The following is an 18,210-nucleotide window of genomic DNA, read 5'->3' as shown; positions in this document are numbered from 1 at the left end:
TTACCAGAAACACGCATTGGAAAAGCAGAATTATTAAAGATCGATGGATTTTGTTGTAGTCCAAAGGATACGCATAAGACACATGTACGGTATGTAAACTAGGGGTAGGGATAATACAGCACAACATTCCATTCTGAAGAACAAACCAGTAGCCAGTACTAAATAAATATTTTGTATTCTTGATGTATCAATAAAAATTCTGCCCCCTTTCCCATTCTGAGTTACACATATAATACAGTGGCTACTGCAAAGCATGGCCATCATAAACGAAAAGCCATCCAATGTTATATACAGTGCACTAAATATATTTTTGAGGTTTTACCAGTTCTAGGAAGAACACCGAAAAGGAAATGTTACATTTTCTAACTATCCATCCTTTTAACTTCAAAACAATGAAGTGCTTTCAAACACTATCTAGGACTGATTTCTATTTTTCACATATAGGATACTCCAGAAAAAGAGAGACCTGGAAGAGCTGCGGTGTCACGCGCGTAGGGACTGTTAGAGGCATCATGCAGAGAAAGAGCATTCCACACAAAGAAATAACCTTACCCAGCAAATTCTCCACCCTGGGCTTGTGCCTGGCCTGCAATTGCATCCATGATAGCATCTTGGGAATACATGCTGATGGGGGTGTTATACTGGGCGTGAATTATCGTAGCCTTGCCGCCTAGGCCTTTCACCTCGATGGGTTTGTGTGTAGACAGGGCAGAGTCCTTCAGGACATTGGGGTTGAAACGCTCCGTGAACTCCGTGCTGGGTTATGCAAGAGTGAGGTTTGACAGGGAAGGAAGGGGAAGAAAGGAGAAAGGCGTGACAGTTCAGTGAGAACAAGCACCGACAGGAGTGTGCATGTCCGTTCAGGGCATCTCACCACACAAGCTTCTGGTCAGAGGATCAGAGACAACGTAAGTAACAAGTAACAGTTAAAAGCTGGCTGTGCTCGCGGACGACATTTCTGTGTTGGCTCACAGATGTATAAAGAGAAAAAAAAGGTGAAACAGCTGTCACTGTATAAAAAATCGCAACAAATCCCTGAGTATTTATGATACTTATATTAGAATTCTATTCTTACGTGCATATATACAAATAAGTGTATACAAACATATATACACACACAGACATACATATGCACGCCCATGGACGTACATACATACTGCAGAGAATTCCCAGTTTATTCACTGCATCCATTCATTCTTTCAGAAGGGTGTCACAAGTGCTAGAAAGCGCAATGGGGTGAACAGATGTCAGGTCCTCTATTATTTCGAAGGTTCCAGTCTGGATTATTAATCATAGTGAAATTTAATATGTGCGTCTTTTAATCTTCAAAGCTTTCCTCACAAACACTAAATTAATCTTCCCAAAATCTCTGTACAGCCAGCCATAAGTGTTACTATCGCATGATAAATGCGCGGTCTCAGATCAAAATATCCTACATTGCAGTCAGCGGGATGACTGCAGCTGGAAGAGCAGCCGCCACGTTCTCCACTGGCTCCATTTCGGAGGAAGGATTTTTATTTGAGAAACTGAGCCACGAGCAGGTGAGCTGAAGCTCCCATTGCGGCTGTACAAGTCAGTTCAACGTCAGATGTCGGCTAAAGAGCACCTGGCTTCCTTGTAGAGCCTACTTGTACAGTGGTCCAGTCCTAGAGTTAGGACTGAGCAAGCTAAACCTCAGCTGCCAGGCACTGCTCTTCTCTAACCTACGGGAGATGAGATGAATCTCTAGGCTGCCGTTCCTGTCCTGCCAGCAGCAAGAGGAAGCGGTATAGATTCCGTTCGCTCACCAAACTGGGCAAAACTGAGAATTCTGTCCTTTGGGAAAGAATGGGTATTTCACAAAGGTTTCATTTTGAACTGAGCCCAAAAGCTAAAAGGGATGTATTTCCCCCAAAGAATAAATTCGGAAGAATGTAATCACATTGGATTGGAACAATTTTCCTTTTCAGTTTAAAACCATTACACCGTAAGTTTATCAGCTAATATTAAGTCTTTTGCTGAATTTTTTCATGTGACTAACAGCAGTTTCCCTGGTTGGAAAGGGAACAATAGCATGGCTATCTGCCGTGGGTTCACCCCAGAGGGTGACTGTTAAAACCGATCCCTCAATCCAGCATGAAGAAAAAAAGGAAAATCAAGTAAAGCTGGCAGCCATCGGACTTCATCTTCCAGATTATCAAAAGTGATGCACCACCTCTGAACGCAGCCAGGGGACTCCACTGTGCTTTCAGCCTTTTGTTTGGTGGGATGCCCTGACTGAAGATGGACAGCAGGAGCGAGAGTCACACATCATTCAAAACACTTGATAGAACATCAACAGCCGCATGCTCAAGGAACAGAGACATAAATCTGCACGTGCTGCATTACAGCCATGCCTTTAGTTACACACATCAACATTTTAAGGGAGGGAAGCTGCATTATGCATTCAAAAAGTGAAAATCATCTTTTTACAAAGACATTTTCACATTTAAAATATCTCTCCATTAACTATTCATCAACTATGCCATCATTACTACACTGACATCATCTGTTGAAGGGTGATGTGCGGAGAGGTGCAGGTTATTATACTCTTGACTTTTCAGCATGCACATGCCTTGCTTTAACAATGGTATCTCTTTTCTTTGTGATACCCTTAATGATCACATGATAATTACGAACACACAGGTCCTTGAGATCTTGAATTTAGTGTTCTCTTTCCCCCACACTGTTAGAAGTATTGAAGAGATTCTAAACTCAAGATCTGAGAGGACTGTGTGAATGAAGACAGAGGTTAAATATGCCCCCTTTAAAGAGTAAAGTTCAAAGCAACTGGTTTCCACAATCAATTACAAAAATAAAAGCTGGTAATCTTAGAACAGCCTAAACTTCCCTAACGATACCAGCAGTAGCGATTTAGGCTTTCACTTGGGGTATTATAAACAGTTTCAGTGACGTCTTTCAAGAGGTTTTAGTCACATTACACACACCAAGGCAAAACTTTCACTGAGGTTAATAGGATTCCCATAAAAATAGGAGAAAAGGCTACAAATTTTCAACTGCAGAATTTTCTTTATAACTCTGGAAGTCAACTGAAGATCTTAGTGCTTGAAAGGGGTGCTGTGCTCTAGGACAAAGCGGCAGAGGTAAGACCCTACAGACAGCGAAGCACCTCTGCAAAATGAATGGGATTTTTCTACCAAGCTGGGAAAGGATCAGCAAAAATAAATCCCAAAGCCAATAAGATTAAAAACACCCCTATAATGTGACTTCTGCTTTCTAAGACAATTGTAACAGAATAATTATCAATGTAAATTGGCTAGAGTTTCATCACTCCAAAGGAGTTACATCATTTGCATGACATCACACCCACGCCTCATTAAAATCAACAGAGAATGCCAGATCAGTGTAAACTGTATGCACTAAATACTAGTTCAGCTTCATGTATTCTACTACTTCTAACCTTCTCTTGTCAGCTTCAATTTGAAATTTCAATAATATATTTTTTTTTTTTTTTTTCTGAATTTAACCCAGTCTCCAGCAGTTTCTGGACAACACTCGGTTCAGAGACAGAAAGTGGGAATTTAGAGACAATCCTCTGCCCTTAGAAAATTAAAGATCAAAGCTGAAGACTCTCTGAACTTCCCTAAATAAAGCAGACCAATCACATTTTCAAATCAATAGTTGCTTCTTCTTTGGGCAATATGTTTACTAAGGTAAATTACTTTTCAGATCTTTTCTATATCAGTATCTCATACCAACCTAAAGTTGAATTTTAGTGGCGTGGGACTTCAGAAATTAATTGAACACTGAGGCTAAAAATACATCACTAATAATTATACACCAAAAAAGGCTCAGATAAGGCTCCCCAAATCCTGCAGGCATGAAGACTACTTAAAGAATTAGGAGGAATTAAACCCAGATTGTAGAAACAAAAAAATCTGAAAGCATTTGCAAGAACTGAGCAAGCTCAGACACTAACTCCATTGGCAGCACTAGAACGTCACCAAGAAATGCCGAACACGTGGTGGGAACAGCACCACTGGGCACCAGTTGCAGTGCATGACGTTTGCCATATTGCCATACCAATAAGATTCTTTTTTAAAATACTTCCACTTGCAAGCAGACACAGCAGGAGGACAAGGGATCATGCTACCCCAGAAAACAAATCTTCACACATACAGCGTAACACAAATACTTGGCACTATACAGAAGTGATACTAACTTGGCAGCGGTGTTGGTTATGACCTAAAAGAAGAGAAAGAGAACAAACAACATCAAAACCAACCAAACAGAAAAAGTCAATAGTTTTTAGAGTGCAGAGGGCAAAAGGTATTTACAAAAGCTTAGTAAAGCTTTTTTCAGACCATCTACAAACAAGAACAGAAAGTAAATGTATGCCTGAAACCGCCAACATGATTAAGAAAGGAAAAAACGTAGGGATTACAGTTGATCCACTAGGACTTAGTAGGGTACCATGGCATTTTGGCTGACCCCTGAACATGATTTTATTGCTGTGCATCCCTAGAAGTCCGATTATCAAAGTGTATGGGGGTGGGGGAGCAGAGGGAAGAAACCAGCATTTGCAGAGTACATTCTCATCTGAAAATAGCAAATGAGTGGTAGACATGACATTCTTCTATCAGATACTAAATATTCAGGGATGAAGTCTGTTCTCCTCAGGCTGCCCTCGCAGTTGGTATTGCAAGATTGATTTTTTGGTCTTTTACATGCTGGAGAATATCCACAGAATATATTGCTATATGTTTTAAATCTAAAACTAAGGAGAATGCCTTTGTATTTAACAAACTATTGGCCTAAATCTGACTGTACCTACATCATGCCAACAGTGGTGCAAGCCAATTAATTTCAGAATAGTCATTCCTAATTTATTCCATGTCAAATGAAGCAAGTCTGTGCATTATATGGGTTTTTTTGGATATCCATATTAGGATATTTTATTCCATCTAGCATGTACACAGTAGGAAAAAACCATGTTCATCTACATCCTGCTTCGCTGCATAAAGAAGTGATGGTGGCTTGTGGAGTAATTCCAAAGAAACACAATACAAAACTCAGCGTAGGCCTTATGCAGGCCAGAGCTGGGAGCCATGAACAGATAGTGTGCTCAACCTGTAATATTATATTATTTGCTAATAACTCTTTCTGTTGGTTGCATGACTAGGATTAATGGGCTGTGACATTTATTTTAACTGAGTTTTTTCAAAGCTTAGAGTACCCATATTTTGATTTATATTTTTTGGGTGAAGAGTAATTCATCATATTTTGCCCCCCCCAAAAAAAAAAGGTAAGAGAGCCCGGGATCAGTTAACAAACATTTCTTCTTATTTAGCTGCACAGAATGCTGTTGACAGAACTGGGCACTGAACCTTCCAACATTTTTACTTGCTGCTGTTACGTTTCTACAAAATACTGGACAGCAACGTTATACTGTTGGAGTGACATTCACAGTGGATTTGTCTCCCGCTTTTGCCTTGCAGAACCTTTGATACTGCTGCTTCTTTTTACATACACTCCTTTTGCATTGGCTCATCCAGCTGCCTTTTTCATGATCAAAACCGCTCTGATGAGCCAAAGCTGCACATAAAGGCTTTGCCCTTCTGCACTTCCATGGAAAAGCAACCATAGATCACCTTCTGCAGTTACTGTTCTTCAGGCTCTCGGGTTCGAGAATCTTCTTCTAACTTCATAAACCCTACATTAAGCCAAATATATCGGTCTGTTACAGGAACCAGTAGAGATATATTAGGAACAAGCTGTAGCCTGTAAGCACATCAGTGATCCTATATCCATTTTAGGTATGCGCAGGACAGCTGGGCACTCATTTACAACGAAACATGGTGTAATGGGATCATTTTCTGAAGTGGACTCTGATGCCTGCTTTCATCTTCTAATCCAGGCCTCTGCCTTATGCAGAAAATAGTATTTTAAAGGCAGAACTACCACTGCTAAAATACAGCTTAATTAGAGGAACCACTTGTTTGCATATAAAAATATGTTCAAAGATAAAAACCATGTATGTGCACACTCTAAGAACAGCTCAACAGCCATATCTCAGTAAAGATTTTTTAGATGTGAAGAGGCTACTACAGCTTCCTTCAAAAGCAGTAAATCTTTAATTCTCCTTATGTTTAGTATGTGCTGAGAAAATTCTCTGCAGTTCAGAGCCACACATTATTTTAGCTTGATTCTAAATACGGACATGTATGAAACACCCAAGTTGCTGCTCACAGAGGTCACACAGTAAGCAGCTAGTAACCCAAGCCACCTGGCACGTACTCGTGGGACAGGTATTTACTGCCCTTGACCTACAATGTGAAAAATAACTTCCACTGGAATGAAAAAGAACCACGTGTTACAAGCTATGACTCACTCTTCGTATTTATTAATACTTCCCTTTCCAGAGCTTTCAGCACATGAAGTTCCACACTCTTAACAGGCCACCTCTAGTTTTCACCCCGGGTCAGGGTGATAGAGCTTTAACGTAAAAGTGTATCAGAGAAACAGATGCTTTGTTATTCTTTGCAGATCAAGGAAATCATCTCAAAATTAATTTGAGCTTTCTGATTGGATTTTCCAAAGGGAAAAGCTAAATCTCGAACAGCAATTCACACAATTAAGTTTAAATGATTTGGTGAAAAGGACACCAAATTAAAGTATGAAATACACCTTAAGATCAACCCCCAAACCTGCATTTTCTTACAGCTTTTACCATACTGCTAAGTGCATGTTCAAGAATGCATAATAAATTCACAGTTTTGGAGCGCCGTAATTCCACAATCTTTCCGCAGTATCTCATGTTGTACTATTGTGATAAGAATGTCCCCACCAAAGTCCAGAGCTGACTTTGCACAGCTCGCACTGCTCTCCGTGTGCACTCTTTCACATATATCCCCAATGCGATCGAGACTATCACGGACGATACCAAGTCCCAAGGCAGTTACATGTTCCATGTTACCCCTCACAGAGCAGTAGGAAAGTTGCCTCTCACTTCATGGGTAACACTCAAGCAGGAGTGGGAATGACAGGATTACTGAACTCTGAATTTTCCCTGCATGTAAACAGAGATGTACAATTCTCTAAATCTCAGAAGAGTTACCTGGAAAGACAAATGTACTTAGTAGCTCTGGGCTCTGTCACCTTTTCAGATTGTTCCTGGACTGCCGGATAAAGGCTGAACTTTTTAAACGTAACGTTTAGATGACTGCTCATAAATTTTCTTGTTTGTTCATCAGTGCTACAGATATTACAGGCAGACAGACAGCACTTCCCTAAAATTCTGTTCCAACTAAAACAAAAAATCCCAGATGGTTGTTCTAAGGTAGAACCTTGCTTTGTAATTCTGCGCACTGCCACAGGCATGCACTAACATGTGCACATATAATGGAGACATAAAACATGGCAGAGCAGTAGAGTGAAGACAGTGAAGCGTTTCCTGCAGGTACACCTCTTTTGCATCCCAGCAATCACTGTCGTATTATGTAGTCATAGCGCAATGCCCTCTGGAATCAATAGAATGGTTCACATTGATTGCGGTGAGTGATGGATGCAGCTGCGTTGTAATTTTGATAACACAGAAAGAGTCAGAATGCTGAGCCATGCAAAAACCAGCCCCTTCACCCTCACCCTCACAGGCGTTAAGGAGGGTTGTGAAGATAGTGGGAGAAAGCCAGTGAGATACACTCCCAGGAATTGAAATAAGACAAGGATTAGTTTTCCTCAAGAAAACTGTAAATTAAGAGAGGATCATACTGAGGTTTGTTTTGCTGATCTTGCTTAGTAACTGAAATTATTTTCTTTTAAACACTAATTGCCTTTCTTAATTATCCAGTATGAGGAGGGAGGCTAGGTTTTTTCAGATAAGTTAATTAGGATTTTTAATGCCGTGTGCTCAAGAGAGTTACAATGAATCATCTAAACTGCTTGAATCATCTAAAACGCATATATATGCTCTCTTACAAGGAAAAAATATCCTTACTTTGCTACAACTTAAAAACCCTTGCTTTAACTCTTCCAAAGAGCTTCTGCAATGGGATAGAAAGTACTTGAAAATATCATTTGCTATCAGGCCTTGAGTGGATTGTCTGAATTTTCTGGTTTTTCTTCATATAGCCAAGTCCCTAGTGTTAAAAGTACACTTTTTGCCATATTCATAATACAAATTTTATCTTCAGTTTAAATAAACACAAATAAATTAAAGATTTGTTTGAAAATTAATACATGAAGGCAGAAGAATTAGGAAAACATGTTTCTCATTGCTTTCTCTCATGTATTGTAGTCCAAGCTCCTCACTTCACAAACCTACTAATAAAACAGTTGATGTGCAATACAGTAACACTGAAAACCGTGACAGCATGGGATCAAACTACCTGGGTAGTATCTAGAGATCACTCCTTGTTACATACAAGTTAAGAGCAAAGCTAATGGACGTGAGACAGACAACGTTGAAACCAGAGGATTCACAATATTGCTATTTTGATTCATTTTGCATAGGAAAGCCAGTACATTAAGGCAGGAATTATAGCGGGACGCTCCAGTAGACGAGCATGTCAGATTTGCTGGTCAAAGCGACTTCTCTTTAGGAAAGTACCAAAGCTCAGATCTGTTTTATAGCAGCTTCTACAATGGCCAACAGTGATACATGCATTAGTTTAAATCGCCAAGTGCCGGAACTCTGGGATGATCACAGTCACTTCAGTCATAGTGTTCCTCCTCATGCTCTGGTGACTATTGCCAATGCATATTGCAATTCACATACCAAAGACCAAGAGTTATTCTGTAATGGTACTGTCTATATGTTTTGGGGGGTACTGGAAAATTTAATGGTTGTTCCAGACCTTAATTACGATTACCAGACAAATGCACAATAGGGTAGGTACTATTACATTCATTTTTCAGCAAATTCATTACTTATTGAAATATTAAGTATGTTACCTACCCTCTAGGAAGTCCGCCTTCTGAAGCCCTTCGGTTGAGACTTAATTTATGCATCTCAGCCATTTCCCTTAGAGTCTCTGCTGAGTAAAGGCCAATAGGGTTATTATACTGCCTCGCAGGGCTCAGCTGCTGTAAAGGACTATTGCCATCGGTCAATACGGGGCTTAGTTTTGAACCTAGATTACTCTTTGCTGGTGAAATGTCAGGAGTCACAGACTGAGAGGACATGGAAGATCTAACTGTGGTAGTCTTTAAGTAGGAAGAGCTATTTGAAAAGCTGATCTCTTGCTTGTTGAGGTAGCCTGAAAACGTTCCATTGGTTTCTAAAATACTACCCACAGGCCCAGTCGCCGTGTTAGTTAGAGGACTGAAGGTTGTTCTGTTGCCATTGATTTCCCAAGCAGGTTCCTGTAGTAGCAAACATGCAGGCCAAGAAAAGAAAAAAAGAAAAGAGCAATCATAGAACACATGCAAAAATAACATATCTGCAGTTACTGCTTTATAAACATACCGATAAACTTGCAATAAATAGACTGGGGCCAAAGCATCCAACCTTTCAGGGAAGATTTTCAACAAAGAAACGCATTTTTTCAAAATAAGGAAAGCAAAACATACTCAGGCATTTTTTTTTACTAAGTTTTAGTGGAAATCAACAAATAAAGCTTAACATTAAAAGAGCATTTGCTACTAGTCAACCTCATAGCAGTAATTTTATATGAAGACAACACTGTCCTTTAATTTCTAGGATAATTAAGAAATCTTAAAAAAATGTCTTGAGGTCAGAATCATTTGAGATAATACGCAAACATAAAAGTCAATGCCATTATTGTAAAAACATAATGATTCTAAACCACACCATTCTGTTTTCCACGAGTACACTTCAAGTTATGGAAGCCCACACATTGCATTGCTTTAATAAGCTCTGGTTCATGCTAATTAGGCCATGCAGCACGGTTAGCAGATAGACCAAAGAGGACTTGAGAACATCGACAGATTAGATGCTTCTATGCTGATGATTTCTGCATAATTTCCACTGGAAGAAATGTGTGCATGAGTATGTAGATGATGAGTGCGTGATCCTACAGTCATGTCCCAGCTCGTGTTCGTAACTAGGACAGCAGGAGGTATTGTCTTAGTCCAAGGCACAGGAATCTCTCCTACAATAGCTATACCCATGGAAGTCTGTGTCGGTGCTCAAATTACACACATTCTAACAAAACCTCATCCTGGACAAATGCAGCACTATGCTTCAGTTTCATAAATGATTTGCTATTAAAAGAAAAATACTGCTTTTTCAGCAACACAATGCAGGAAATAAGTTGTTGCATGAGTTCTGAGAAAGTTTCATGTAAAACTTCTGTGCTCATGTTGCCTAAAGCACCCTACTGCTGCTTCAAGCTCTTTCTGGTGCAACGCCACCCCAATCCCTAGGACTGGAGGGCACTCAGCGCTTTGCGGGAAGCACAGAGCACCCTTAGGGTTAAATTGCCTCATTTCCTTCCAGCTACTGGCAGCATGCAGTGACTACAGCTCTATACTTTTTGGAAGTCTGCCTACCAGCAGTCTGGATAATTTATCAAAGAAGAATACAAACTTTACTTTCAGGAGGGCATTTGATACCTTTATTCTCAGTTTTCTTATTCTTTAACTTCTAAAGGCTCAGCGACCAGAACATGAATAACAAGATTCTAATATTGCTTATTTTTAGCATCTCTTTGAACCCAGCATCCCGAGTGCTGGATCTCATCAGTGCAATACCGAATTACATAGTTTCCAAACCTGTTTTATTCTTCACTTTTGTTTGTCTGTAATTATGTGCTTTGGATAAAAAAAATCTATAGCCGAGGTACCCAACAAACTATCTGAACACCTGACAATTTCATAGAATCCCCTAGGTCGGAAGGGACCTTTAAGATCATCAGGTTCAACCATTAACCTAACACTGCCAAAGCCACCACTAAACCATACCCCTAATTTATAGATTTCTCTAGAGCCATAACATCAATTTGTAGTTTATCGCAGAAGCTCCTGGCTCCAGCCTAACTTGGGCTACATTGCTTTTGCTACAGGAGAAGGATCACTTCAACCTCTCCCTCTGGACCTACATATGCTGCAGCCATAACTGGTGCCCAGATGCCGTGATGCTCACAGATAGGAGCCCCACCAGTAATGCTGGCTGCACGCTGCAGTCCAGCTTTGGGAGACAGGGACAGGCAGGGGACACTATCCTGAAGAGAGGAGGGAGCCCACAATGTGCCCTCAATGAAAGCCAGTACAAGAGCAGGTGGTGGCCTGCAGTGACATTTTGCCTGATTTGGGCTGGCACTGCTTCAATTGCCATCTTTAACATCTTACACACATCTCCCCCATAGCCTCGCATGAAACACAGGCCGGAGAATAATTTGGCCTCTGGTTTTCTGCCTTTGCTAGTATTGCTTATCATTAATGTCATTTACCGATTTTGATAGTAAGCTTCACTAGAAAGATAACTATTTTATACTCTCCTCTTGGATTTTTCTACATTGCATATTTAAGTTTAGGGAGATTACATTTGAAAAATCAATTAAATTAATTGCAAAAAACCCCAACCCTAAAAGTCTAAAGATATAATTAATTGTAACATTAAATACATTTAAGATATTTTGAATCAAAAATGTAAGGCAGATAAAATGAACTGAGAACATTTTTCTTAGTAATAAACAGGAAGAGATTTTAGCTGGCATTAATAGCTGCCTGAGGCAGCAGAAATAATCCTAAAAGTGTTTTTCAGACTATGCCTTTTTACATAAATACATTTGAATTACGTAATTCAATCATAACATACCCTGACACAGAAAACAGCAACCAACCGACCTTTAAATGGCCTACTGCAAGCTTCCAAGTACCATTAAATAAACAGAAAACAGGGACTATCTCTAAAAACGTGTTGTAAAAGAGGCACAAAGACACAAGGCCATGTTCATAAATTGTCACCACTTGTGCAAATGAGTTATATGTGCTAGCAGAGAGGGACAAAATGAGTATTTTTAAAAAAATGCAGAGGCAATAGAGAAGAAAACGAATATGCCAGAGTTCTATTTCTTCGTTACCCTGAAAACTCTGTGGCTTTTATCTAAGTTAACTGTGGGTTTCCTTTCTAAACCTCACAATAAAAGGACGTGCCAGGAGATCTGATTATAAAGCACGTGTTTCAACTGCCAATGAGAGAAATGCCAGATATTTCCTTAATCTTAATGCATTTTCATAGGTTTGGTGTTACTGGACACTAGCAGTAGGCAAAGGGAAAATTATAGGACCACCATAAAAAATGACTGTTGATGATTTTGCTCACCGTTATGACGTGAATGGAGTTTTGGCTTCAATCCTCAATCAATTTCTAGCTGGAATACTCGCATGCTGGTAACTCAGCCCTAGAATCCCCAGGAACCCAGCCACGCCAGGTTAGCATTCTCCATTTTAAGTTAATTTGCACGGTAGTTTTCAGGTAGGTGTTTTCCCCCAGTTTGCGGGGAAAGGGATGAAACAGGGAGTGTCTAAGACAGCGGCTGGATAACTTCTACAGAATTACTACCCAATAATCAGCTTATTTAGCACTTTCCTTTTGTGATTGACAAAGAATCTCTCATTCAGTTTATTCCCAGTAGGATATTTTAGATTATTTTTTTTTCTCCAGTTCAGTGGCAAAAGCAGATCAACGCAGCATTTCTGAAACCATTTCTGCATGCGAAGGTCAGGTTTCTATCACTGAGCAGCAGCACGGCTCTCAGCATTACATCACGTGAAATGCAGCCAACGGGAACAAACGTTCCCCTGTTTCCCATCGCTCTCATCCCATCCTGTCTCAGTCTCTGTGGCTGGAAAAGCAAGCTGACATTTCAAACTCCGCAAGTCTGGTGCTACCCTTCGGCCGACCAGAAGAGGAGGCTCTGACACTGAGCGATGGCCGCCTTCCCTCGAGAAAGATGCTGTGCTCCTGCAGCGATCCCTCACTACGAGGGGGAAATCGCGTTTTAATTTCCCAGTGTCATGTCAGCGAATGGGCTTAGAACTGATAAATGTTGAGGAGTCTCAAACATTTGGGAACAGAAGGAAGCTACAAATCAGCTTAATTTCCACTCTGAAATACTATTCTTTCCTTTATAAATATTCAATTTCTATGAAAGGCAAATGCTCCTTCTTATGTATCAGAGAAGCGAGAAACAAATTTATATTGGAAGATACAATACCAGTTTTTCAGGTCCTCTTCCTTTGACAGCCCATGTTCTATTGCTATGACCGTACAGTCTTTATTCACCTTATGCACTTCTGGGAGAACAATTTTAATGCTATACTAATGAATTTGACCTCCCAACGTGCCCAAGAAGCAGCTGTTGCTTTAAACTTTTTATAGAAAGAGGGAAATGGAGGCACCATGGCATTAAATGACTCTGCGCAAAGACATCCAACAATTAGCTTTTGGCTCAGACAGCTCTTCCGTTCCATGCTTTACTTAAAAAGTCAATCATCTCTTCATCTATTTTCTCTTAGCCACGTAGGTTCCCAAATTTGGCAGGTAACAAATCATAAGCATTATGAGATCCTCACTGGGACTCTGAAATAAGTGCGTTTAGTACTGTTTCATAACCAGGACAACACAGAGTCATATCATTAAAATTAAAGAGGCTGTCTTAATACCTTTATGCAAAGGGACAAATGTTAAAGTCTCAAAGCTTCAGCATGAACGTTTTGAACTGCACTGAGCTGAATCTTCACCTGTGCTGTGCCCCTCCCTGAAAAGCTGCAGAACTCATTGACTGATGACGGCTCAGTTTTGATCCTTGGACTCATGCTTACTCTTCTTATTATTTGAATGCTTTCAGCATTAGTTATAACCATTCTTCCAGCTATGTCACACCTGGTGCAAAAGACTTGACTAAATCTTTCACTAATTTAAAAAGATTTCACTACACTTAATGAAAAGTGTTTCAAGTTCGAGATTAATGTCAGATAAGGAAATAGTGAAACTGCAATTCAGTCAAACTTTAAATTCCAACAATAGCCCTATAGCTCAGTTGATGCCATATTTATGGTTGCATAACCTGTATCATCCATAGCATCGATCAGCTGAAGAAAGTAAGGCGAGAATGTATGTTACTTGTGGAATGTAGAAAAATTTCTATCATGGTGTAGAACTTGGGTGGTTTTATACCTTCCTTACATCTTTGTAGAAGAATGTACGCTTATTTTTCTAAAACACAAAAAACCACGACCATAGCAGTCAAAGAAATACATGCTTGAAAATTATTAGTGAAAGCTGCAATCAGATCAGCAATAATGTACAAGAGAGTTTATGGTTTACACTAGACGCTGAACTTGCACATGCAGATTTTTTAGCTAACATTGCCATGCCTTAACCTTGACTCAGAGAAAGCTGAGAAAAACTTCTCTCGATGCTTGAGGACAACACTGTCTCGACTGTCTTGTAATGTAGTTTTTTGCTGTTTTTTGAAATGCAATCAAATTCATTTCATGGGAACCATCAGAGCCTAAACACTGTCAAGCAGTGATGGGGAGGTGACAGCTTCTGCCTATGTGTCACGGTATCCTTAATTTCTACGGTGATACTCTTACTAGAAATAATAAAGGGACAAGCAAAGAAACCTTGATTTTTAAAGTATATTTACCGTAACATACCTTATTGCAAAATCCCCATACCACTGTTTGTATCTGTAAAGATATTTTATTCTGGATTTTAAGACTTCTCCAATGGTTCAATGCCTTCATTCCCTTCCAAACCACCAAGCAGAATTGCTCTTCAGTTAAAAATTACTGTTGTCTACTAGTGTATACTAGTGACACAAATGTCACTCTTCTTGACCTGCAAAGGGCCCCCAACTCTGGCATTCTACTGCTACCTCGTCCCCCTGGGCAAAAGACCCTACACCTAAGAAAACCTTTCTGAATACCACAAGATGGCCTGTTTCCTACCATACCTTCTAGTTGCCACCCTTTTCCTCCAGAAAGGCTCCAGGAAATCTCTTTTCCAGCTGCAAGTACTGCCTATAGCCCATTCGGAATACGCTGCCTCCAACAGCTCCTAAAACCTTTCCTAAGCACTGATGCACAGAATGCTTATGTGTGAAACAACATGCTTCTGAAAAAGGGTTGAGTCCTCTGATACTCATCGCTCTCTGAAGGGTTAATATAGGAAATGTAAAGGGACTTTATAGCTTTCATACCAAAGGCCTTTAAAAAAAAGGACCTTTAAAAAAAAACCCTACAGTGTGTGGCGTTAACTTTGCTACAGGGTAGATAGTTCAGGGAGAGAAATGTTTTGTGTGGTAAACAGCCTTGAATACCCATGGCAGTAATTTTAAAATTGACACTTGCTATGGAAGAAATGCATCTAATACAGAGTCATGAAAATCTGATGTATAAAAGCTTTTATGTGGTGGAAGTAGGCAAATTCATCATACCTGCACAGGTGCTAATGAGGGTCACAAAAGATAGTAGTCAGTCTTGTGTTGGTGAATAACTCTGAAGAGACATGTCTGCTTGCTGCCTTGAAAACTAACAGCATTCTTGTAGTGTAGTTCTTGAGGGAAAATAAGTACTTTCTCCTCCTTCCTGTCCCTATTACTTTGCTGGTGCAGTTGAACACCAGTCTAACTACAAGAATGATCCATCGGTTTTGTTCTAGGAGTTTCACAGTACTGTTTGATGACTCTTCCAACAACTTTCTCCAAGATAACTTTTATAAAATCACAATATAAGCAGAAGAAACAACTCTGAGCATGACCTTATTCACCATGTATTTTGTTCTTCAGTGTTTCTTATTTATACTACATGCTAGGGACAAAACTGGCATTCACAGAAGGGCTAAAGTTGCAGCAATGGAGATTTTACTACCTCTCCATTTATCTAATTAAATGCATCAGCAACACAAATGTCCGACCCAGTGCTTGAGCTTAGGGATATGTACCATCTTTGAGGTATCCTTGCTCCTCAGTGCCTCAAGAGATACAGATGATGAGTTGCCAGGTACAGTCAATGAATGCTGTTTATTCTAATAGGAACATTTATTTTATGGAAGATGACGAGCTTTGACAACAGAAACCAAGCCATCCATTTCCTCTGCCACTTGCTGTTGTTCATTAAATTGACTTATCCTCTGTATTTTTTATTCTCATGTCTTTTGAATAATGTGACAAGAACACAGTTTCAAATGCCCAAATGGTCTCTTTCCAAATCAGGGTCTTTTCAGTTGTAGTCAGGATTTGGATACACTAAGGCACAGTCTAATGGTTTTTCCCCAGGCAACTACAAAAGCAAATGTTTATTTTGAGAAGCTTTGGTAGCCTCTTGCAGCATAGATGAAAACAGATTGCTCAGAATGAGTTAGACCAGATCACATGAGAGGATAGCTGGATGCTTTGGTTCTGCTAATCAGAAATTAGCAACATACAGATGACTAAATACACTATTGTGGCAGTTTTGCTGCCTGTACATTGATTCAATGTTTACTTATTTGGGGTGGGCAAAAGCTATTTCTTATAGTATGTATTTACCTTTGTTGCGGCAGATAAAAATGATATTAACTTTGGCTGAGGAGAAACATGTCACATACCTTCTGGTGGGGAATTACAGCCCTGGGAGAGTCAATTCTGGGCGCTGTGGTTGAAACCGGCACTGGACGTTTAGATCTGGGAACCCCCCCGAAAGAAAAGAAAAAAGATTAGCAATCTGGACTCCTATATTTCAACTTTCATTTCATGTAAAAATGCTGCTTCATTGGGAGTAAAAACTAAGCGTAGCGTAGATTTTCTAGTGATCATCATGTTTTTTCTACATCCTCATTTGCAAAGGTCTTAAATGTGAGAAAAATTTTGATATAGTTTCTCCGAACAATGAAAAGCCACCAGTTACAGAAGCAGCCTCTGCCTTGGGAAATCATCCGTTTTCCAGTACCTTTTGACAAACTGCATTTTCATAGATGACGCTCAGCCACAACCAGATAAATTCAGGTTTGGGCAGCACTCTGGAAAAAGGGACTTAGAAGTGTCTTAAAATGCAGAGACTAAACATCGGTACTGAAGCATCTCAAGATCAACTCCTCAAAAGATTACTACTTAATAGCTTAAACTGTATAGCATCTGACATAATTTAAAGCTCTCTGCAGGAAGAAACATGGGCTTCGTTTCAGACAATTTAGTCTCAAAAGCAGCAGATCACTACTGAATTAACCACACCCCACTCGAAATGTCTGCCTTTCACCTGTTTTTGACAAATATACATACACGTTCATTTAAAAAACACAAATAAACCCCACTAAAATATTTTCAAAACACAGAGTTTGCCCTTTTCATTGGAACATAACAAAGCAAGCACAGTAACAAATGCTAACTGAAGCACTCAAGGATGCTCAGGTAAGTGAAGAGGCATTGGTGGGAGTTGTCGCGAGAACATCCCCCTGAAATCTTTCCAGTACACATGTGATCACCAGAGAAAATGAAATGAAAAATGTAAAAATAGTCAAACGAATCAGAATTATGCAAGTAGTATCCTATTGCGAACCTACAGATCTGGATTATGCCTGGAATTCTCATTTTTAGAAAGTACATTTCAAAAATTAGGACAGGTACAAAAATGAAATAAAAATACTTAAAAGCATACAGATCAAGTAGAATTGACTGAGACATTTGGAACGGTTTGCTTTAGACAGGAGATGAACAAGGGAAGACATTACAGAGGCTTAGAAAATAATGAATGGTATAAAAAGGGAAATAAAGCCACGTTCCTGGACATTAAGTGAAATTGAAAAGACAGCATATATAACATTGATAAAGGCAAACATTTTTTCCTAGAGCACTTGATTAACCTGAGGTGAAACTCAGTGTTACACCATTGAGACTACGAGAACAGCAGGATAACAGAAAGGATTAGATATTTATACTTACAACAAAAAACCCAGCAGCTGCTTTAAATTGGGTAAAAATAAGTTGCCATACAGATTCTCATTTTTCATGGCACAACTTAAAAGACTAACAGTGGAAGACCTTCTGTGTTAGGTTCATTACTTCCTTACTGAGGGCTGTGTTGCACTTTCCTCTGAAATACTTACCAGTGGCATCTATCAGAGACAGAAAGCTGAGCTAGGCGAAAACTGGGCTCATGCACAGGGGCAATCCCTGCATTAATACCCAGCTTCACATTGCGCTGTTTAAGTACCTTTAGTCACTACACATAAAATATTTCCATAAGCAAGAGCAAACAAACAAAAGAACTCAGGAAAAAGGA

General features: G+C 39.7%; 1 protein-coding gene across 1 annotated transcript in view; it reads right to left on the bottom strand.

The window, feature by feature from the left end:
* LDB3 (LIM domain binding 3) overlaps positions 1-18,210 on the bottom strand; it is a 77,485-nt gene that overhangs the window by 11,051 nt on the left and 48,224 nt on the right. Inside the window, exons 3-5 of the mRNA XM_009893030.1 lie at positions 16,541-16,616; positions 4,202-4,224; positions 553-756 (exon numbers count right to left, since the gene is read on the bottom strand). Of these exons, the coding sequence (XP_009891332.1) occupies positions 553-756; positions 4,202-4,224; positions 16,541-16,616 (303 nt within the window). The remainder of the gene's footprint in view (positions 1-552; positions 757-4,201; positions 4,225-16,540; positions 16,617-18,210) is intronic.

This window comes from Charadrius vociferus, unplaced genomic scaffold, assembly GCF_000708025.1.
Source record: "Charadrius vociferus isolate BGI_N301 unplaced genomic scaffold, ASM70802v2 scaffold429, whole genome shotgun sequence".
NCBI classification, from domain to species: Eukaryota; Metazoa; Chordata; class Aves; order Charadriiformes; family Charadriidae; genus Charadrius; species Charadrius vociferus.
Note: the sequence above shows the minus strand (reverse complement) of the source record. Positions and strands in the feature narration are given on the sequence as shown.